The 22071-nt window shown below is 42.9% G+C and overlaps 2 protein-coding genes across 4 annotated transcripts; one reads left to right on the top strand and one right to left on the bottom strand.

Moving 5' to 3' along the window:
* Positions 1 to 649: 649 nt before the first annotated feature.
* ddx18 (DEAD (Asp-Glu-Ala-Asp) box polypeptide 18) lies at positions 650 to 6303 on the top strand. Of its 2 annotated transcripts, XM_047342591.1 has the most exons (15): positions 650 to 837; positions 1242 to 1424; positions 1509 to 1531; positions 1562 to 1712; positions 2065 to 2200; positions 2332 to 2432; positions 2609 to 2808; positions 3032 to 3146; positions 3545 to 3684; positions 3766 to 3927; positions 4167 to 4319; positions 4713 to 4826; positions 4955 to 5011; positions 5142 to 5319; positions 5803 to 6303. In XM_047342591.1, exons 1-15 carry the CDS (start codon positions 732 to 734, stop codon positions 5946 to 5948), a joined length of 1965 nt encoding a protein of 654 aa, XP_047198547.1. In that variant the 5' UTR covers positions 650 to 731; the 3' UTR covers positions 5949 to 6303. The 2 variants fall into 2 exon arrangements, with proteins under 2 accessions (XP_047198547.1, XP_035030389.2); XM_035174498.2 differs by having other exon boundaries at positions 1509 to 1712.
* Positions 6304 to 7234: 931 nt separating this feature from the next.
* On the bottom strand, positions 7235 to 20857 carry LOC118119976 (glycerol kinase). Of its 2 annotated transcripts, XM_035174499.2 has the most exons (20): positions 20645 to 20857; positions 18592 to 18665; positions 17577 to 17683; positions 17339 to 17416; positions 16050 to 16129; positions 15601 to 15738; positions 15402 to 15511; positions 14909 to 14975; positions 13459 to 13494; positions 13266 to 13333; positions 12579 to 12621; positions 12400 to 12480; positions 12185 to 12263; positions 11978 to 12074; positions 11700 to 11784; positions 11465 to 11585; positions 10584 to 10727; positions 10041 to 10127; positions 9630 to 9704; positions 7235 to 8447 (listed from the first exon to the last, which is right to left on the bottom strand). In XM_035174499.2, exons 1-19 carry the CDS (start codon positions 20696 to 20698, stop codon positions 9631 to 9633), a joined length of 1623 nt encoding a protein of 540 aa, XP_035030390.1. In that variant the 5' UTR covers positions 20699 to 20857; the 3' UTR covers positions 7235 to 8447; position 9630. The 2 variants fall into 2 exon arrangements, with proteins under 2 accessions (XP_035030390.1, XP_035030391.1); XM_035174500.2 differs by lacking the exon at positions 9630 to 9704.
* Between the last annotated feature and the right edge of the window lie 1214 nt (positions 20858 to 22071).

Raw genomic sequence — 22071 nt, 5'->3', positions numbered from 1 at the left:
ACAGGGACAGATTGTATTTACCATTAACTCCTGTCTGACAACCATAGACTTTATGCTACATATCTTTAGTTTATCTATTTTTTTTAACTTCAGGAAGTCTTTAAATGCATATTTCCCCCATTTAGAGAATTTTAATGACGGTCCCACATTATCAATCATGTTTGATAAAGTAGGACAGCTAAAACATATTTGGAAATTAATAATAAACTAAAACACATTTTACATTTAGCAACTCAATGCATATTTTGTCATGCAATTCCAAAGGTTTGATTGAAAAAGTCCTGTTGACTAGATTTAGTTATAACAGGAAATAAACAGACTGAGGTTTAGGTGTCACATCACCCAATGTCCCAGATTAACCGAATTGACACTGAATAAAAAAGATATAACTATAAAACAATGCAATAGCATGGCATGTCCATTTCAATAAATAATAATAATAAAGGTCAATAAAACTAATTAAAGGGGTCGTTTAACTGTCAGTCAAACTGTATTAAAGTTGCTTTACATTTATGTATTTGTATAAAATATATTTTTAATCATAACAAGTTGTCAGGGCAGTTCTGGACGTCATTTAAAAAAAAAAAAAAACATTATTCAGGCAAATGTCTCTGCGACTCGCGAGCCTGCTTTCGAGGTCCTTTTGGATTTTCATTCAGGCAATGCGAAGGTAGTCCTCGTGAGGGTCCTTCCCTGAGAACCACACACACGTGTCTCTGTGCGCCGGAACCATGGCGGACCTGCAGATGAAGCTGCTGCGCAAGAAGATTGAGAAAAGAAACGTGAAGAACAAGGAGCGGAAGCTGCTGAGGAAACAGGCAGAAGACGAGGAGGCCGGTGCGTGTGGAGAAAGAAACCCGCTGCTGCTTGTTGTTGTTTCGTGAAACCGCGACGGGACTCCACATGCTAAGCTAAGCTAGCTTCGGTAGCACAACGTGTTTTTAAAATCGGGAGTCCTTGTCGCTGTGGTTAAAATCCGCTGTTTCAGTTTGAGCTTTTACACGCAACTCATAATCAGTAGCTGCTAATTGTGCGTGTTAACTCAATCTGTCAAATGTGATGTCATCGTTGGCCTCACTTCGTTAGCATTTAGCACGTTAGCATAGTCGTATGTCCACAGGAAAATATTAACATTACACCAATTTAAATAGGAGTGAGACATGTGTTAGTATAGTGTTGACTTATATTGTACATATTAGCCTTTATCGCTGTATCTGATCGCGGTGTAATGTGTTTGACAGTAAATACAAACGGGCTGGTAGACGAACCAACAACCTCCTGTGTGACGGACGAGGTGCCCAAGGAGAAGCAGCAGGGGGAGGAGGAGGGGGGACCAGTGGAAGACACCACCACAGAGACAAAACCTTCTCAGAAGAAGAAGACGAAGAAGAAACGGAAGCTCGCTGACACTCATGAATCACCAGGTAACAGATTTGCCTGATGGAAATGGAACCAACCCCAGATTCCTGTAATGTCAACTAACACGTGTGTCGTTATCCTTATTCCAGCTGAGAAGAAGACCAAAGCAACAGAGGAGGGGGAAGAAGAAGAAGAAGAGGAGGAGGAGGAGGAAGCAGGAGTAACAGATGAGGATGGAGAACAGGCTACTGATGAGGTAGATTCAAATGAAGATGAGGAGGAGGAGGAAGATGATACTATTGGGGGAGATGACGGAGAGGAAGATCAACCAGAATTACCATCTGGTCTAACAGGTAACATTTAATGTCTTTGTTCCATTTAAAATTATATTTCTAAACTGTAGTCGTCATATTTTAACACCTTCTGAGAACGACGAGCCACATTTGGCTGCGTTGCCTTTATGTGTTGCCTGTTCACTGATTCCATCGTGAACGGGGTGTCAACTGAGGCATACAGAGACACTTGTGATTGTCCCAAGGAGGAGTCGCCTGTGATTCCTCTGACGGGAGCAACTGCAAGGACACGTCCATCCCGACTACTTTTATTATTTTGGCTTTTAAACGTGTTTATATCTTGGTCTTTCTTTAAATTCAGAGTCTAGGGAAGCCCGTCACTTATTGTAACTGTTGTCCACTGTGTCCTCAGGAGCGTTTGAGGACACGTCGTTTGCCTCTCTTGTTGGGCTGGTGAGCGACAACACCCTGAAGGGAGTGAAAGAGATGAGCTTTGAACACATGACTGAGATTCAGCATAAAAGCATCCGTCCCCTGCTGGAAGGAAGGTAAGTCTGCAGCGAAGACTCTCCTGAATCAATTTGTACAATTAATAATGTTATCACACAATGTTATTGATAATTCTTTCATATTGAAGATACTATAACAGTGCTTCTGTTTGTTTTTTGCTGATCTGCAGGGACGTGCTCGCTGCAGCGAAGACGGGCAGTGGTAAAACCTTGGCCTTCCTGATCCCGTCTATAGAGCTCATCTACAAACTCAAGTTCATGCCCAGGAATGGTAATCCCCCTCTTCATTTATACTGTGTGTGCTTCTGAAAGATTAAACAGTGCTTCTTTTTATAATGCATCACACCAGGTTGGGAAATAGGCTAAAACATTATAATCTGCCACAGTGGTTGACTTGTCGAATGGGAAACAACAAGCCCTGCTAATTTCCTCCTCTTCCTTGTTCAGGCACTGGTGTGGTGGTACTTTCGCCCACACGTGAGTTGGCGATGCAGACCTACGGCGTGCTGAAGGAGCTGATGACGTATCATGTGCACACCTACGGTCTGGTGATGGGAGGCAGCAACCGCTCAGCTGAGGCCCAAAGACTCGTCAATGGTGTCAACCTCCTGGTGGCCACACCTGGTCGTCTGCTGGACCATCTACAGGTGAGCGGGGGGGGGGGGGCGTGAGGCTGTCATGGATCAGTACATATACCGAGTACTTTAAGTGAACTGGTACTATGACAAATGGTTCATGATCCAATGGTATCAACTATCATTATACGTTGTACATACTGTGACACTCGACACAGAATCACAGTTCCTACTATAAATGTTTTTTAATACTTCAAATAGTAGTATTTTATAAATGTCTTTGTTGTATCTGCAGAATACTCCCGGGTTCATGTACAAGAACCTCCAGTGTCTGATTATTGACGAGGCCGACCGCATCCTGGAGGTGGGCTTCGAGGAGGAGCTGAAGCAGATCATCAAACTGCTGCCGAGTACGTATCCACAGCTGGAAGTTCTCCAGCTCTGTGCTGGAACCCCAGTGCATCGCTGTCCTACATACTAAAATATAATTCAGTGTTGATGCTATATCCATTTTGCAGCAGCGGCCCACTGTTGCAAAATTAGGCCACTAGACCCACTGGGATTGTCCTTCTGTTCTCCTTCTGTCCTCCTTCTGTCCTTCTGTCCTCCTTCCCCACTTGCTCACTGCACGTTAATCTTCTGGGCCTGAGCACAGTTGAGCTGATTCTCTGGAATCTGTGGTTGAGAATAGGGATGGATACGAACACCTGATATGAGACCAGCTCTGAGGCTAACTGCCAAAGAACTCTACATTGTCTACAGTAAAACATGTGTTCTCTAACCCCTGTTGTTCTCTCACTGACTCCAGAGAAGAGGCAGACCATGCTGTTTTCTGCCACTCAGACCCGGAAGGTGGAGGACTTGGCTCGCATCTCGCTGAAGAAAGAGCCCCTGTGGGTCGGGGTGGACGAAAACAAAGACAACGCGACGGTTGATGGCCTCGAGCAGGTACTGCATGCAGCGTAGTGCTTGTGTCAGCGACGGCCTTTCAGCAAACTCAATAGTGACGTGAACCTGCCTGTGTTTCAGGGTTATGTGGTGTGCCCATCAGAGAAGAGATTCCTGCTGCTCTTCACCTTCCTGAAGAAGAACCGCAAGAAGAAGCTGATGGTCTTCTTCTCTTCTTGTATGTCTGTGAAATTCCACTATGAGCTGCTCAACTACATCGACCTGCCTGTATTGGCCATCCATGTAAGTCGCAGCATCCTTCAGCTGTACGTGGTCTCCAGTCAGGGTGCGACACGTAATCGATTTGCACGATCCGTTTCAAATCTAAAACATAAACCATAATAGTTAGAACATTCAATCTTTTTGTACCAGAAAGCTAAAGCCTGTCATGTACACTCATAATGACGTCATCACATTATGTTATGTAAGACTCCTCCACAGAGCCAGCTCTCTAACAATGATTTGTTTGTTCCGTGTCCCAGGGCAAGCAGAAGCAGACCAAACGTACCACCACCTTCTTCCAGTTCTGCAACGCAGATTCAGGCATCCTGCTGTGCACGGACGTGGCCGCTCGAGGTCTGGACATCCCTGAGGTGGACTGGATCGTCCAGTATGACCCCCCAGATGACCCCACGGTACGGAGACTTAAACATCATCTCTAGAGCTTCAGGGGTTTTTGATGCGTTGATTTTGAATCTTAAAATGGTTAAAAACTTGGGGAGCCTTGGGGCTCACCTTCTGAGAACGACGAGCCACATTTGGCTGCGTTGCCTTTATGTGTTGCCTGTTCACTGATTCCATCGTGAACGGGGTGTCAACTGAGGCATACAGAGACACTTGTGATTGTCCCAAGGAGGAGTCCCTGTGATTCCTCTGACGGGAGCAACTGCAAGGACACGTCGAGCCCGACTACTTTTATTATTTTGGTTTTTAAACGTGTTATATGTTAAAATGGTTAAAAACTTCATCAAAACAATCGGGGAGCCTTGGGGATGAAGATGACTCTAAGCTTCACTCTCTGTCCACAGGAGTACATCCACAGGGTCGGCAGAACGGCCCGAGGCATCAACGGCAGCGGCCACGCTCTCCTCATTCTCCGGCCAGAGGAGCTCGGCTTCCTACGCTTTCTCAAACAGGCCAAGGTAACCACGTCTGCTTCTTTACATCTTTTAATTAGATACACTTTCCATGTTTTTGGAGCAAGTAAAATATTCATGTTCCACGTTTTAATAAGATTTGGTTCCACTCATTGGATTTTTCTGTTGTTTAGGTCCCACTGAGCGAGTTTGAATTTTCCTGGAGTAAAATCTCTGATATCCAGTCTCAGGTAAGGAATCTGCCTTGCTCTGAAATGTGTAAATAGATCCACTGAAGATGTCTCACCAGCCTCAGTGTATGTGTACATGCTAACTTCAGTCAGGCTCATTGCTTTAGTAAAAGACTTTGTTGTTCCTCAGCTGGAGAAACTGATCGAGAAGAACTACTACCTCCACAAGTCGGCGCAGGAAGCCTACAAGTCGTACGTGAGGGCTTACGACTCCCACTCGCTCAAACAGATCTACAGCGTCAACACGCTCAACCTGCCGATGGTGTCGGCCTCGTTCGGATTCAAAGTTCCACCATATGTCGACCTGAGTATCCTTTTGTAGTGGTTCTACACACATCCGCACACTGATTGTTGGGCTTTTATTGTGTAGTTATTCAACGTTTCTTTTATCTCACACATGCGCATTAATGGAAAAAACAAGCACGAGAGCGACAACGTGACGGGTCTCGTTATTAAAGAGCAGATTCATGTCACCGGGGGATCTGTAACTTACACATTCGTCAAACTTTTCTATTTCCCAGCGGCCCTTCCTGCATTTAGCAGCTGTAACTTATTTTAGTTTGGATCATGTGTTTGTTCTCCTTGTACTTTTCTAATATAACGGTTCGTTTCCACTAATGAGACGTTCGTACCTCAGGGATGCAAACAACACTCCACTGTTAGTCAGCTGGGACTTTGAGCACTGACAACACAAAACATGTACATTATGAAAACAGAAGCCACGACACAGACACACAAATGTAACACGGAACAATGAGTGTTGTTTCTCCTTAACCCAGCTCTCCCTCCAGACTCCCACAGCACCAGAGGTGTAAAGATACAGAAGCGAGGAGGCGGCGGTGGGTTTGGATTCCAGAAGTCCAAGTTTGGGCAAAAATCTCGAGTCTTCAAGCACGTCAACAAAGGAAGAGGCGACAAGAGGCAGTTCTCCCGCTGAAGCCTTTGATAGACTGATTCCTCCACCATCATTAGAACTGCCCTTTTATTACATGAACTTCCTGCTTGGACCAGTGTGTGGGGCACGTCTCCAATTTCACTGCTAAACCCAGTTTTCCTCCTCTAACTTGTGTCGGAGCATTTTGTAAATGTCAACAAATTGTTAGTTTGGAAGAAATCCGCTGTGATCGACAATAAGACTCAGTTTTTTTTTTTAGAACTTCTTCATTGTATCTGACAAATCTCTTTATCGACTTTGAATATATTTACTTTGCTTCATTCATTGACTTGTTAAGACTTTGTAAATTCTAATTACAGTGAAATAACTTGATATAAACCATATGTCTGTATTCGAATGAGTCGCGTCGCTGCCTCGTCTCTTCTCATTTAGCAGAGTTTGGTTTGTACTGTGTCAGATTCTGAGTTTCCTCCCTCCACAATCTTTACACTTTAACTCTAAACACAAACACTGTAAAAAGTGAGTCTGGAGTCCGCCACTGAAGAACTCTTATGCATTAATATATATATTTATATAAAACTATTAAGAATTTTCATTTCCTGAAGAAAATCCCTGTGATTGCTGCCAAATGCAAAACAGATGGAGCATGTTTCTTTTTTTCAGTGACGTCCAGTGCGACCATTACAGGACACGATGTCCAGAATCTGCTGGTTTGACTTGTTGGTGTCATGTCTTTGAGGTCAAGGCCACAAAATAACATTAATTAAAACACACTGTTTGAGAAATAGTGATAATCAAGTCATCAAACGTTAAAAGCTGTGTGAGGTCCATTCTTGTTAAAGGTAGAATGAAATGGGGAATGAAACTCTTGAACCATAGCGTCCACTATCAGGTGATACTACTACATATGTGTATATATGAACCTCTGGTAATATAAACCCTTAAATGATACTTTAAGTTAAACCTTTAGTTGAGCTGAGCACGATAATGTAAAACATGTTTCCAAAGTCTGAGTAAGGCACAGCAGGTTGAAGGATGGGAATCTGAGGACCTGCAGTTTACAATAAGTCTTGTGAGCTTGACGGTGACAATTAAGGTTTAAATCCTAAATAGTAAACATTAAATCAGTCACGATCACATTTTCAAACACAAGAGGCTGCTGTAATAACTTGATACCGATGCTGTGCTTATTGAGACAAATGCTCAAACTCAGGAGCAGTTTAAACAACAAAAAGCTTCACACTGTGAAAAGTATTAAAACCTTTGATTTTAGAGGCAAATGTATTTTTCTTGCATGTGGAGTCGAACATCAGATCAAAGTCTTCGGATTAATTCAAAACTTTAATGTCGTCGGTAGTTGCACAAACCAGATTGGCAAGATTTGCAGAGCAGAGTCTGGATCCCATTCATTTAAAAAAAAAAATCAAACATACTAATATAAAAATCAATAATCAAAGCCATCACTAAGTATAAAGTCATAGCACCCACTGCACAAGCAATAAATAAAGAGAAACAGGATCTCAATTGTGCAACTACAAAGAAAAGCATCGTGCAGAAAGGATCCAGGGAAGTTACGTTCACACAAATCTTGCGTAAATCTAAAATGTTCTCACTCATTCACAGATAAACACTGTTTTCAATGATGATACATCTGGAAACAGTCATTTATAAAATATGTGATTTCCTCTCGGTGTCTTTACTCTGAATTAAAGTGAGTTTCACGTGGCTCGGATAAAAAGGGTCGTGCTTGAAAGTGAATTATAAAATGCGATCATATAGAATCAAAACGTACGTAGTGGCTTCGACTTTATGGATTTGTAAAGTTTCTTTTTCACATGGTCTTAGTCGGACCTCTTCAAGGAAACTTTAACAAATCATCAAACTGAATCAGGTTAAAAACACTTAGTGGTTCAAAAATCAAACAAGATCAATAAAAACCTGCTGTTAAACAGCGTCGGCGTCATATCACATTTAAAAACTTACATTTTTCAGGTGCAAAGATTCCAGAGTTAATGATTCTATTTTCCTTCTTATTCTCCAAAATATTTTCTACAACTATTATATTACAGCTCAGAAGGCAGCGTTTCTCATTCCTCCAGGAACAAACTCCAGTTTAAATACAAAGTACAGTACCAACAACTCAAAGCACAGAAAACAACAGTACTGTGTCTCCCTTGGTTACAGTGACGAGGTGCAGTAGTGTGTGATACTTGGCTTCAGGCTACAAACACCAGACTTCAGAAGGAATTCCATAGTTTCTACTATGAGGTGGTTAAAGAAGGAAACACTTGTTTGCATTAGAGAGGAAGAGGAAGAATAAATACATGGACCATGTTTCCCTCGTTGCTACAAGAAGCTCCACAGGTCCCTTGATTGCAGCCGGCACATAATGTAGAGGATTTTCAGTTTTCAGTCCCGTCTCAGCCACGAGATCCGACTTCATGCAGCTGACTGCTCCTGCATCCACTGTGAGCGTCCTCCTCCAGGCTTGTTCCACAGACGTCAGCCATGTTGCACTGCAGGTGTGTTACTGCTGCTGATCTGTGGTGAAGACACAAAACAAGATCATTCTGAGACTCACACACGAGAGGAGAATCATTAGTAATTGGGAAATGGTTTAAAAACAACTTGAAACCAAACGTGTTCACCCACGGGTGCTGTTGCTCTGTAGCTCTGAGCTGTGGGGTTTAAAATCAGCTGTGAGGGGAACTGGACCTGATTCCTTTGTTTTAAATTAAAGCAAAAAGCAACTACTTTTATTACTTTTACTCAAGTAAAGAGTGACAGTGTGACATTGAGACATTTACTTCCTGTAAACCACCTCATCTCTCGTGGTTCTGAGACTAAAACAAACCCTTTGTGAACAGCAGCTGAGCTTATGTCAGAGCAACAGTCCCTTTCTGTGAGAGTGAAAAACACAATATATACAGTAACATGCACACCCACACAACTTAAACACCGTGGCAGGACTGATACAAAAGGTGATTTACACAACTGAGGCCTGCACAATGAAGCAGGACTCTACTTATCCAGGTGACCTCAGGTTTAACCCACGGTTACAGCAGCGGTTTACTTGTTACCAGGGTTAAATCACCGTGGTAACTCGTGTCGCACGCCAACCAGCTCTGCTCCCAGTAAACTCATCAATGTTTTAAAAACTGCAGCTTCATGACAACATGCTCAGGTCGACTTATCAAGATCTTTAAATATCATTTATCGAAGCAGAGTTCATGTGCACTGGTGCTGTTTTCTTATCCAAATATATCTTTTTTTGTAAACTGTATCAGTCGAGCCCTTCAACACACTGTGTTAGTGATGCTCTGAAACGTGACCATGCCCCAGTCAGTTAGTGGCCCCGTGCACATCTGGTTTTAACAGTACGGGTGTGAACGCACTCGCCAGACAACACTCAGAGGGCGTCTAGGACGTCCTACTCAGCTGACGTCCTGTTGTTTCTCTTCTCGTTGATTTGCTTGTGACCACCGCCACAATATAAACACTGATCACCTCATTGTGATCGATACTTTCCTTAAATTGGTCAAATCTTTCTTCACAGACTCTCCTGACTCGTCCCTCTACCTCTCACAGACAAACACACAGACAGACACACACTCAGAGATGTCCACTTGTGATCGTATCACAACAACCACGTGTTAATACCAGGTGTGTACGGGGCCAGTGTTCAAAAAGGTCACACATGACATGCAGGAGCAAATGTAGGACCTTAGGGGTCCACTCTGGTGGGGGGAGGAGTGGGAGGCACTACCCAGGGGGCGCCGTTTATCTTCTTTCCAAAACCTGTCATTGAAGGAAGGAGAGAGCAGCCGAGATGGAACAGTCACAAACAAGTCATGGACATCTCAGCTGATATTTGCCTTTGATAAATATGTGAGCATCAGTGTTTATCTTATTAAATGTGAGCTAATATGATTTTTTTTAAAGAACATGATATAGAAAAAGATGCTTGGGGAAATGTAGAAAGAGCATCATCATCGTTTGTCCAGCAGAGCCGACTCCATTGTTAACAATACTCTTTCTGGAGCTTTAATAAACATTGACTCCTTTATCAGTCGTCATGTGACTGGTGCTCATCACACGTGTTGACTGGTTGAGGGTATTATATCAGCTGAATACCATTAGAGTTGCAGCACGGCTCTGTGGTCTCCCAGTTCATGGCTTTCTGGACAGCCTTCTTCCAACGAGCGAAGCGGAACTCGCTCTCTGTGACGGAGACAAACACAGAGGTTAGAGAACAGTCACAACAGTAATGTCCACAAGATGGCAGCAGCAGCGGAGGAAGCGCTCAAACATTTTAGCTGAAGTGGAGCTTTTTCCCTGATGCAACAGTTAACTATACCATTAACTGAGCCCACTGCATATTCTGTTAAATACAAGAATAATGCAGACTCTGGTTTAATACAGATGATGCTACTGAAAACTGAAAAAAGTACCTGAAAATAAATCTACTTTAACTAAATTAGGTACAAACACATACAAAAAGTACTATAAAAAGGTAAATGTACTTTGTTACATCCCACCACCAGATGGCAGCAAATCACACTACAGCATCTACCGCCCTGAGAAACTCCAGTTTGATGGAGAACTGTGTGTTTTCTGTCTGAGGATCAAATACTGATTCCAGTGTCTACGACAGGTCCTTGATTTTGTTTTTCTTACCTTCAGAGTTGATCTGAGGTTCATATTTCTCACAGGTAACGTCTGGGAGGTCATCGGGGCTCAGGCTCCACACGTCCACCCCTTCTGCTGCCCCTGCTGCCATGGCTGCACCCAGAGCTGTGGTCTCTGGCATGGCCGGTCGTACTGGAGTGAGACAATACCAGTTAGAAAACTGAGAGCCACCAGTAGACGACATATCCCCAGAAATACCCCCCAAAATTGATTACAGACACACACACTGATCATTATATTCCACTGCATCATATTCTGGTAAATAAAAAATTGTTTTATTCAAACTTTGTGACAAATAATCAGAGAAGGAAACTCATGAATTTGTAGTTCATGTATTTTGTAGTTTGCAGAGTCTTTCTCTGACCAATAACAAAACTCATCACACACATATGGATACATGTTTTGACTAAAGGTTCATGAGTTCACAGTAAAGTACACAAGTGAATCTGTGCTCTTAACCTTCTCTTGTGATTCAAAGTCAGAGTTTGTTCATTCATTCGTGTGTGTGTGTGTGTGTGTGTGTGTGTGTGTGTGTGTTTTAAATGGGACAAAGGTCAGAGAAGATGGAAAGTGGTTGAGTCCGTGTTCAGACTCATTTCAGGTGTAACACAGATTAAACAACAGATTTTAAAACATCACACTTGTTGCTTGAGCTGCAAGAGAAAACTTTAAAAATTATTTTATGGTTTTCGTCATTTAGCTACACTTTTCAAAAACGGGATTCAGCTCCTCAGCTCTGGCTTTAACAAGTTTGCATTTCACTGCACTTTACTTGTATCTTTATCACAGAGATATAACACATGAATACACACTTGTGTTGTGCGTGTGTGCCTCAGTGTGTGAATGCCCGTGTGACGCGCTCCACTTACATACGGGCATGCTGAGGATGTCGGCCTGTAGCTGCATCAGTAATCTGTTGGAGGTCATGCCTCCGTCCACCTGCAGCTGCGTCAGAGGGACACCGCTGTCCAGGTTCATCGCGTCGAGGATCTGAAACACAGGAGTAGTGATATTCCAGTTGCAATAGTTTCTACGTCAGCCTCAGAGAAACAAGAGGAGAGATCGTGACATGTCGTATCAACAGGGTGAAAAGGAGCTGCTCACCTCTCGGGTCTGAAAACAGACGGCTTCCAGAGCAGCAAACGCCAAGTGGCTCCTGTTAGTGAACTGAGTGAGACCACAGATGATGCTGGAGACACAGAGAGAAAGAAAACCAAAGATAATCACTATCACTAATGCAAAGGAATAACTCTGAAGCAGCTCCAGAGCAAACAGGCAGGTTCAGTTCTCTGTACTAACTACTATCACAAGATTTTTCTCCTAATTCCAAGGTCAAATAGAAGTCGACTGTTCCGATGTGTTTGAACAGCTGACAATCTCACCCTCTGGCACTGGGCTCCCAGTAGGGGGCGTACAGCCCGGAGAAAGCCGGTACAAAGTAGCAGCCGTATGACGTCCCCACTGCAGCTGCTAGTTTCTCTGAATGACAGAATGACGGAGGACAGAGTGAAGCCTTCTTATACACGACACACAGATTTTAAAGAATCACACATTCTATTATTTAGTGAATCAATGTGTCATGCAAGTACCGATCTCCGAGGCGGATTGCACAATGCCCATGTTGTCCTTCAGCCAGCGCACCACCGCCCCAGCGATGGCCACCGAGCCCTGGGAGGAAAAAGGCAAAACATTGGATCCAGAGGAGCAGGGAGATGGAAATGACAATGCAGGGCACAACATGGCCGACTACGTGGAGACTAAATCCAGTCCAAAGTAAGACGGACTGGTGGAAGCTCTCACTCACCTCCAGGGCGAAGCAGGCGGGCTCGTCCTTTCCCAGTTTGTAGGCCACAGTGGTCAGCAGGCCGTGCTCGGACATCACAGGCTGAAGCAGTCAGAGGAAAGAGCAGAACACTGAAGGTGAAGTAACAGAACAGAGGCCGTGAAGGTATTTTTAAATGTTAGTCCAGTGAAATATTTTACCTTGGTCCCTGTATTTCTGAGCAGAAAGCAACCGGTCCCGTACCTTTCCACAAGCAGAGAGAAACACAGATTAGGATCCAGTACGGGTCACAGAAGATAAGGATCTCATTTAGTGCGGATCTGGATCAGGGAGCAGATCCAGAACTAGTTTTTCTCCACTTTCTCGAACATTGCGAGAATAATTCATGGATCTTTGTAAAAGTAAAAACCCAGATCTAGTGAATTTAAATGTTTTAATAAGGTTATGCACTTTCCTGACTGCCCATTAAGTTACAATTCATTTAACGTGACAATAAAGGTTTTGTTTTTCTATAGATTCACAGAGTTTACAGCTTTGTTCCAGACTCATTAAATGGAAAGTGGTGGATTTAAATGCACTTTGAAGAAATTAGATCAGCTTGAAAAAGCACAACAGCTAATGAAGCTGGTTAGTCAGTTTGATGGAGCTTGATAGCTTGACAATGATTTAAGTAAATGTTAAGTAAACTACATGAAACCTGGCGGCTCTTTGAGGTTATTTCTTTGGGCTTAATAATAATAATAATAATAATAATAATATAAGTTGATTTTATTTACCAAGTTTGGGAAAATGGCTGAATATTTTGTTGAAGACCGAGTTGTAAAACAACACTTTATTTTGTAATTAAGTAAATCACCATCACTGCTGTAGTGGAGAAATCGTCTTACGTGTTTTTCGCCTGGCCTTCTTTGAAACACATCTGACCAACGAGAGCAGCTGATTGGTCCCCGAGACACTGAAAGACACAAGGTTAAGTGAAAACTCTTGTCTCCAAGGCGTCAGTTATCATATATTATATTAAATAAAAGCAAAGAAAACGTCCGTCAGACGTCCCCATTCCAACTAAGTTACATAACTCACCCCAGAGATTGGAACTCCTGCTAGGGAGCTGGATTTCTGTTGGGGAGACACAAAGGGACGTAATTAGAGTTTGGATAAATGACAGAACAACAACAACGAGTCGGTTTGTTCAGTATTTTCCTGCCAAACACAAACTAGAGCAAGATGGTCACGGTCGGGTGGGGGGGGGGGGGACATCGGGACATAGTGCTGCTGCAGGTAATCAAACATGTGACTGTTGCGTCACAGGCAAATAACTCTCTGTAGGCGAGTATTCAATAATCCAATATAACAGCAGTTTTAAATGATTTATTATAATATTCTACTATAACAGCGTTGCCTTGTTATGTCACAGTGGTCGGGTCGGCAATAATAATAATAATAATAATAATAATAATAATAATAATAATAATAATAATATAATAAAAATGGCCACTGCTAAACAATGGAGCCAGCAACTGATGATTAATGATTGATGATGATTCATCTATTATCTGTACAAATGTGATAAATCCAAATCATACGGATGAACAGGATTATCAAGAGTTATAAAAGTCATTGCAGGGCTTTTTATTACCTACTGGGAAAGTGATTATGTTTGATTATGACAAACATCCTGATAATTCTGTACAAGAGTCGTAACAATCAAAGAACCTGGATCTTTTCTTATTGGGGCCATTTCCTCTAATAATAATTCATTCATCATGATTTCCCGGCTGTTCCAGTTTGTGAGAAAGCAGCGAGGAAAACGAACACGTGGGGAAAAAACTACAACTAATCAATTCTGCGGCAAAACAAACAAAGCACGGCGGTGACCTCTGCTCTGCAGGGCAACGTGCATGTTACATAAAGTAAAAAAAGCTTTAGCACCAGACAGATACCAGGTTGTGTTCAGGAGATAAGAAAAGAGCACAGACAAACAAAGACACATGATAACACAAGCAGTTATTCTATATTTCAGTGAGCTGGAACATGGGCTGATCCACAGCTACAGTATCATCTCTGTTATCATCTGATCTGCTGCTGCGATAAAGCACCAGAGAAACTTATCACACCAAGTATCAGGGAGAGAAACAACCTCCTTGGGAGTAATCATGAAAAAACTAAATTGTTAGGATGTGGGTCAAAGGTTACGTTGATTATTTTAAACTGGAATTTCTTATCGGTGCATTATCTGCTTTTCAGGTAAATTACACGCTGCATCTTATCAAGTTATGTGTTTACCACAGTGATTTAAATATTTTATTAGACAATTATGAGATCATATTTTATGACAATGGTTAGCTTGAATTTAGATTAACAGCTTTTGAATGAGCTGAGAAAGACAAGTGGGTCAGGTCCATGTCAAACAGAGACACAGAAGAGACAGAAGAGACACAGACGAGACAGACGAGACACAGAAGAGACACAGCGCACATGGAGGCGAGCGTGCAACACAGACAGAGAGCGATCTCTGGTTAGTGGAGTTTACCATCCAGCCGTAGATTTCAGAGGAGCTCCTGACTTCGGGGAGGATTTGCATGGGGACATCAAAGTACCTGAAAGCAGCAGAGCATCAGTCACGATGATGCAGATTTTATAAACACACACAACGCAAGTGATTCTACTGTGACCAGTGGAAAAGTCAGTGCTTTAGTTAAACTCACATGTATAACATTCAGTACTTGGCTCAGGAGATTATATTTTCATCCCTATCCATTTTTGTTTGTGCAGGATTACACAAAAACTACCAAATGGATTTACGCAAAACAAAGTGGAAGGATGGGGAATCAGCCAAGAAGGAATCCATTAACTCTTGATGTGGATCTGGACAAAGGGGCGGATCCAGCAACTCTTTTATCACTTTCTTTAACATCGTATTTTTAAAATTATCACCAATATCTATAAGTGTGTGATATTTGGATTGTTATGATTGATTTAAGGGACTTGTTGGTGAAGGTGTGTGCTCTACTGTGTCTGCTGACCTGCAGAGCTCAGGATCCCAGTCCAGGCTGTTGATGTTGAAGAGCATGGTGCGACTGGCGTTGGACACATCTGTACAGTGGACTCCCCCGTCCCTCCCCCCCGTCAGGCACTGAGGAAGAAGAAACAACAACAATGGACTAGTTGTGCTTCACATGTTGTAAATGAAAAGGATCGAACCGTGTTTTAAACGGATCCTACCCAGATGATCCAGGAGTCCACCGTGCCGAACAAGGCCCGCCCGCTCGCTACTGCCTGTTGGACTTCCTCCACGTTGTCAAGAAGCCAACGCAGCTTGACTGCACTGAAGTAGGTGCTGATGGGAAGGCCTGTCTTGTGCTGGAGAGGTGAGGACAGCAGGGGGGTCAGGTATGAAAGGATCTGGGTCTTTACCAATAACTAAAGGTTGCAATAAACCCTGCCTCCTCAATGTTAGTGGATGGGAAATGCACGAATCATAAAATCAAAGTATACATTTTCCCAAAGATGTCATTAGAGAAAGTGCTCCTGAGATATTTTGCTCAGTGGGAGGAAGTGGAGACGTGTCGTCCATCTTCATACACAGTTCTATGTATCTACATTATCTCTGACTGCCTGTTCCGTTAGTAATGACTTTGTAAATGCTTCAGTCAGATCAGATCCTCTCTCACCTTCAGGTGGTTCTTGTTTTGGCCCGGGGCTTTGTTGATGAGCCGCTCCACTGTGGACTGTGTGCGCAGGTCCAACCAAACTACACACACACACAGCACAGAACAAAGACTTACAGTTAGAAACTAAAGCATCTGCATCGGCTTCATCATGAGAATCTTTCATCTTCAACACTTTGCACGACACCCGAAAACATTCAAATAGATTCACAAATCTATTCTAATTACGTCTATTGTTTGAGACCTGGAGTGAATGTAAAGAAAAGCAATCATACAGAAACTATATCCTTCAGGTGAAAGGTGATAAAGAACCAGCAGCACTGGTTCTACAGAGAGAACCAGTAAACCTGGGCCAGGTCAACACGCCTGTTAGCTGCAACATCAATCTGTTGTATTCATACCAGTCACACCTGTTGGACTATTGGTCAGTCAAAAGAAAACCATAAGTCCAAAGTGACATCTTCGTTTTCTAACTTCACCATTTATAAAAAGCTCTGCACACAAACAGGACGACTCACTAAGGAATAATTCTGAAGTAGCTCCACACAACACATTAACAGCGACTAAAGTGCATTAGACAAACCAGCCTATCAACTGAGACGAGAGGCCTGGAGCTACGAATAAAAGCCTTTGTTTAATAATAAAACTGGCACAAAAGGTTTGAGTGGGCGGTCACTGTGGTCTCACGTGTTGGTGGGTGGGGGGTGGTGGGTGGGGCGGACATGATACATGACACTCTGATGCAACCCATTCATGTGCTGAGCTGTTTGCTCTATGACATAATCTCATTTGCTCAGTAGAAGACTTTAGGAAGACGTATGGAGGCTTGTGTCAGACCAAGTTTGGTGGGATTCTTTACACTGGTTATTTTTTGACAGAGTCGTGCATCTGTCTATAAAGTTAGCAGTTACATTAATACCTTTGTCTTTTACACTACTTCCCCTGTTTGTGTAGTTAGTGTGTCGTTCATACTGAGATCTTTAAACCATATGAAATACTAAGTGGCAAAATGTGTCTGAAAGCTGGTAATTGTAATTATTAGATGAGAAATAACTTTAAAAACCTGGAGCTACTTCTGAATTATTTCTTGTCATTAGTGAGTCCTCCTCAATTTGTGTTAATATCGAACGCATCATGTCCAAATGATCCAAACTGAACCAATTGAACTCTGAACTCTCTCAGGTAACAGATAAACGTTCCACAGACATACAAACAGACGTTAGTGGAATAAGCAGGTAGATGTAAATCTAAATAAAAACATTTGGCAGTGATATAGAATATGATGCACGCACCAATAGCATTGTAGAGTGGCTCTCCCGTCTCTTTGTCCCATACCACGGTCGTCTCTCTCTGATTGGTCACTCCCACCGCTGAGAAAACAACAAACCACAACACACATGTGAAGACATTACTCCCAGAGTCCTCTCTGTTCGGTGCTGGTAAACAGCTGGTTTTGTTTCTGTCGTGTATTTACAGGAGCGGATGTGATGAACACACACGCAGCCAGTGAGCGGACGAGCAGCCTCCCACCTTTTATGTTGGAGACGTCAATGTTGAGCTGGCCGAGTTTCTCACAAGTCCTCTCCAGGCACTCGTACACAGACTGGATGATCTCCTTGGGGTCTTCCTCCACCCAGCTGATCGGACACACACACACACACACACACACACACACACACACACACACACACACACACACACACACACACACACACACACACACACACACACACACACACACACACACACACACACACACACACACACACACACACACACACACACACACACACACACACACACACACACACACACACACACACACACACACACAGAGGTGAACAGTGAAGATGAAGGAGCAGGAAACAGCATCATCATGTGAAAACTTTAGATAATTGCAGGTTCTCACTTCTTAACTTTTTGTTTATGAACAAGTACGGATAGGTATTTGTTTGATTGTAATATATTCTACTCCAGATGTGTGCCTAGGATTCTTGTACCTTTCAACAGAGTAAATGGTTTGGTAATTCATTTGCTTTCATTGTTGTTGTATTTTCTTTTATATATTTGTCTTTATTTCATCTTTAGCGTAATGATGAAGACAATTCCCTTCATCTGATGAATTATTTTACAAGAAAATATCTGCTATTTACACTGACCTGGACAAAATGTTGCATCAAATATATACTCTACAGTATCTCTGGTGTTCATCAACCACATGTGTATACACAGCAAAATGAATATGTAACAATCAATGAATGATAAAATACGGAGCTGGACCTTGGACACAGTCGCGTTGTTAAATAAAGTCAGACATTCATCTACAATTCAGTTAAAGTATAACTTAAATAACCCAGTAAACAGGAGAGAGAAACTCACACTAATTCTGCCATTTTCTATATACTAGATATTTATGGACTAAAATACAGAATCTCGAGGAACCATCTCTCTACATCATCTACTTCCTGTACAACTAAGTATACAAGGAGCATTTAGTTACCAACGTGTATAAGTATTGTGCAGTAATGAAGATCAAAGCACTCACCCCTCCTTGGGGAAACTCTGCTTAATTTCTACCTGATGGTGACTGATCAGTTTGGCCGTTTTTGCATTGAACACCTGTGGAGAAAAAAGAAGTTAGTAAGAAATGGACTAGAAAGGAAGGTGGCAGAAGATTCACAGGACGACGTCTCAGTGCTGGAGAGGAGCAGTGAGGGGAACGAGGTATTTCCCAGTCACACAGTTTCCCGTGACACTGAGGAGCGGCGGCGCTGCCAGTGGAAAGATGACGATCATCGCTGGCTGGGTGGATTTCATCCTGCACCTGCCAAATAAAGCACGTCTCCCCGTAGCATCACATTTCTGCTCGTACAGTACAGACCACGCTCGAACACCCGGGTTGAATCAGGTGCAACACTGCACGAGGAAAAACCTCGACCGACACATGACACACAGGAAACTTTCAACCACGCGGCAACCTTGAACTCTTCAAACTTTATGATTCTCTAAAACAGCTCAGGAGGATCGAGGAGGCAAGAACACACGGAGACTACGAGCTGTTCCCACTGAGACCAGGAGAGGTTCATTCACCTGTAGCTCAACGTAGATCCTCACTGTGCGACCCCCGATGTTAGTTCAGGTCAAACACTGTCTCCACACAATGTTTATGTTCCATTTACCGTACTTTGTGTGACAGTGGTTGTCAGTTTAACTTTTTAGTGTCATCAACTGATGTGATGATAGTTTCACGGTGTTTCAGAGGCCTGTTGCTTCAAGGTGACATTTTTTGAAAGACTGCACCGACCTTCTTCCAAATCTAATTAGACAGCTGCTCAAGACCATCCACAGACGTTTCTTTGAAGAGTTCCACTGACCACTGTGGCCACATGCTTCCCAGACCACCTTGCAAAGTCTGATCGGGTCTCAACCGGGTCCTCAATGCTTCTTGGGTGTCCACTTGTGATGGGATTAAGACGTATGCTAACACCAGGTCTGAACAGGGCCAATGACCCCTGTGGTCAAAAATCATTCAGTCTAGATTCAATGGAAACTGAAACAGCAAGATGAACTTGAGTCTCTCCAGGGCTCCACCATGCTGTGCCCTCGGTGCCAAGAATCTTCCAGCTGACCTACTTGAGGAAGCCAAACTTTATTCACTTTGGATCACTGCACAGGTTTAATTTAGCTCAACAGCAGAATGAGAAGATCGAGCACAAAGATCCGACGGGTTTCCTCAGAACTAAACTAGAGCGGGACTGAGATGATATTAAGGAGAAGTGACTTGTTCAGTTTAGCGGTGTCACACTTTCCACAAGCCGCTCTCTGACTTGAAGTCCAGAGAATGTCCACACAAGTGGGTCTCGACCTTCTCTGGAGTTTATCTTTCGGACACGAGCGACGCAGCAGGAGATTCTTCACTCACAACAACACAAATCTCCGGTGTCCTCAGGTGACACATTCATTCTGCTGTGGAGATGACGTTTATGTGAACAGCACATCGGCACCAGCTCTTATCATCGTACACTGTTGTCATCTTCGTTAGTGTCTTCTACATTTGTATTAGTTTAGACTTTTTCATTTTTGCGTCAGTCATGTTTTAGAAACGTCGTCAACACTCCAGATAATCTCCTGCTGTGTTCTCACATCTGCTCATTCTAACATCATCCAAACTTTTTATTTGGCGGCCGAGCGGAAAAACTTCAGTGTCTTACAAACACAATACAACACAAAGTGCTTTACACAATAAACGCCCTCATCATTCTAAACCTCAACTAAGCAAAGGACACGTTCAAACATCTTAATGAAGTTAATTTGCTTTACAGCGAGTTGTGTAACTAAATAGAGTTGATTGTCATTTTGGTTAATCATTGTGTGTAAACTCCAGCCTGAGATAAAGGGCAACATGTTCCCACTGTTATTATATTTCCTTATATTTACATTTCACACTAATCCTATGTATAAGACGTTTTCTTGTTTTAATTCCAAGTGTCCTCCCTTGATATCTTGACACCATGTGGTGACGGGAGCGCGCACGCTGCTGGAATAAAGCCCCCCTGCTGTGTGTGACGCGCACGAGCCGACTGTTCCCCGTCACTCACCAGAAACCTCGTGGAGCTCGTGCCCTGGTCGATCGCAGCCACCAGTGGATCCATGCTGGTTCCCAGTTCGTGTTCCTGTGTTCAAGCGCTGGGAAACCCACGTTCAATGCAAACAGCTGCTGCTTGTTTTGGTTTTTAAATGCCTGCCACGTCTCCTCGTGAGGGGCTCGAACCACCGGCACCCTCTGGACCCGGGGGGGGAGGAGCAAGCACTGGAGTCGGCCCCTGCTCAGCCTCTGATTGGCTGCTTATTAGAAGGCGTCGCCACGCGCTGTCCAATCAGAGCTGGCGGCACGTTCTGAAGGAAAGTATTTTTGTTACGTCACTCGAAACCTTTGACTTTAATTAGAAACTGGAGTGAGGGATGATGGGAGGGAGGGAGGAGAGGAGGGAGAGAGAGATAGACAGATAGATAGATAGATAGATAGATAGAAGGATAAAAGGATAGAAGGATAGATAGATAGATAGATAGATAGATAGATAGATGATGATAGATAGATAGATAGATAGATAGATAGATGGATAGATGGATGGATAGATTGATAGATAGATAGATGGATAGATTGATAGATAGATAGAATGATAGATAGATGAACAGACAGACAGAGACAGACAGACAGACAGACAGATAGATAGATAGATAGATAGACAGACAGACAGACAGACAGACAGACAGACAGACAGACAGACAGACAGACAGACAGACAGACAGACAGATAGATAGATAGATAGATAGATAGATAGATAGATAGATAGATAGATAGATTCCTCCCCCAGCAGCACCACAACTTTATGAGCCCTAATTACATTCCATGGTGTTTTTAATTTACTTTGTTCAGGAACGAGCTGAACGCTGAAGTTCCAGAAGGCCAAACACCCAGTTCTCCATTGTTCTCTTTGGAAACTACAGGACCTCTAAAACCACTGAAACATCACAATGAAAGAAAGAGAGAAAGATGGATGGACTGATAGAATGTGAGCGTGTGGTGTTAGTGGAGAGCGAACAGCTTTTTTCATGGTTGTATAAAGTGAACTGGTTCCTCTCTCAGCAGCACCACAACTTCATGAGCCCTATTTACATTCCATGGTGTTTTTAATTAACTTTTTTATCTTTAAGGCCAAACACCCAGTTCTCCATTGTTCTCTTTGGAAACTACAGGACCTCTAAAAACACTGAAACATCTCAAAGAAAGAAAGAAAGATGGATGGATAGATGAGATGAAAGTCTCGCCACCAGAACCACTACAAAGCTGTCACTGTAAAGAAGTATGTGCTAATGGATAATATTGTAAGTATTTGCGAATATTTCAAATACTGTGTTTCCCATAACCACTTATTATGAGATAAGTATTTTCAAAATAAGTATTTTCCAAACATAGCAGGTTTTGACACACAGCTTATCTTTCTGGTTCGATGCAGATTCCTCT

The sequence above is a fragment of the Hippoglossus stenolepis genome, chromosome 13, assembly GCF_022539355.2.
Source record: "Hippoglossus stenolepis isolate QCI-W04-F060 chromosome 13, HSTE1.2, whole genome shotgun sequence".
NCBI lineage: Eukaryota > Metazoa > Chordata > Actinopteri > Pleuronectiformes > Pleuronectidae > Hippoglossus > Hippoglossus stenolepis.
This window is presented reverse-complemented; position numbering and strand designations above follow the sequence as displayed.

Excerpts from the sequence above, each read along its gene's own strand:
- ddx18 (XM_035174498.2), top strand. The coding sequence starts at position 732 with ATGGCGGACCTGCAGATGAAGCTGCTGCGCAAGAAGATTGAGAAAAGA. Across the intron at positions 2,809-3,031 it reads GTCTGCTGGACCATCTACAG|AATACTCCCGGGTTCATGTA; the intron begins GTGAGCGGGGGG and ends TTGTATCTGCAG. Across the intron at positions 3,685-3,765 it reads CGGTTGATGGCCTCGAGCAG|GGTTATGTGGTGTGCCCATC; the intron begins GTACTGCATGCA and ends CCTGTGTTTCAG.
- LOC118119976 (XM_035174499.2), bottom strand. The coding sequence starts at position 20,698 with ATGGATCCACTGGTGGCTGCGATCGACCAGGGCACGAGCTCCACGAGG. Across the intron at positions 17,417-17,576 it reads TGACGTCTCCAACATAAAAG|CGGTGGGAGTGACCAATCAG; the intron begins GTGGGAGGCTGC and ends TTGTTTTCTCAG. Across the intron at positions 11,586-11,699 it reads TCTGTTTTCAGACCCGAGAG|ATCCTCGACGCGATGAACCT; the intron begins GTGAGCAGCTCC and ends CCTGTGTTTCAG.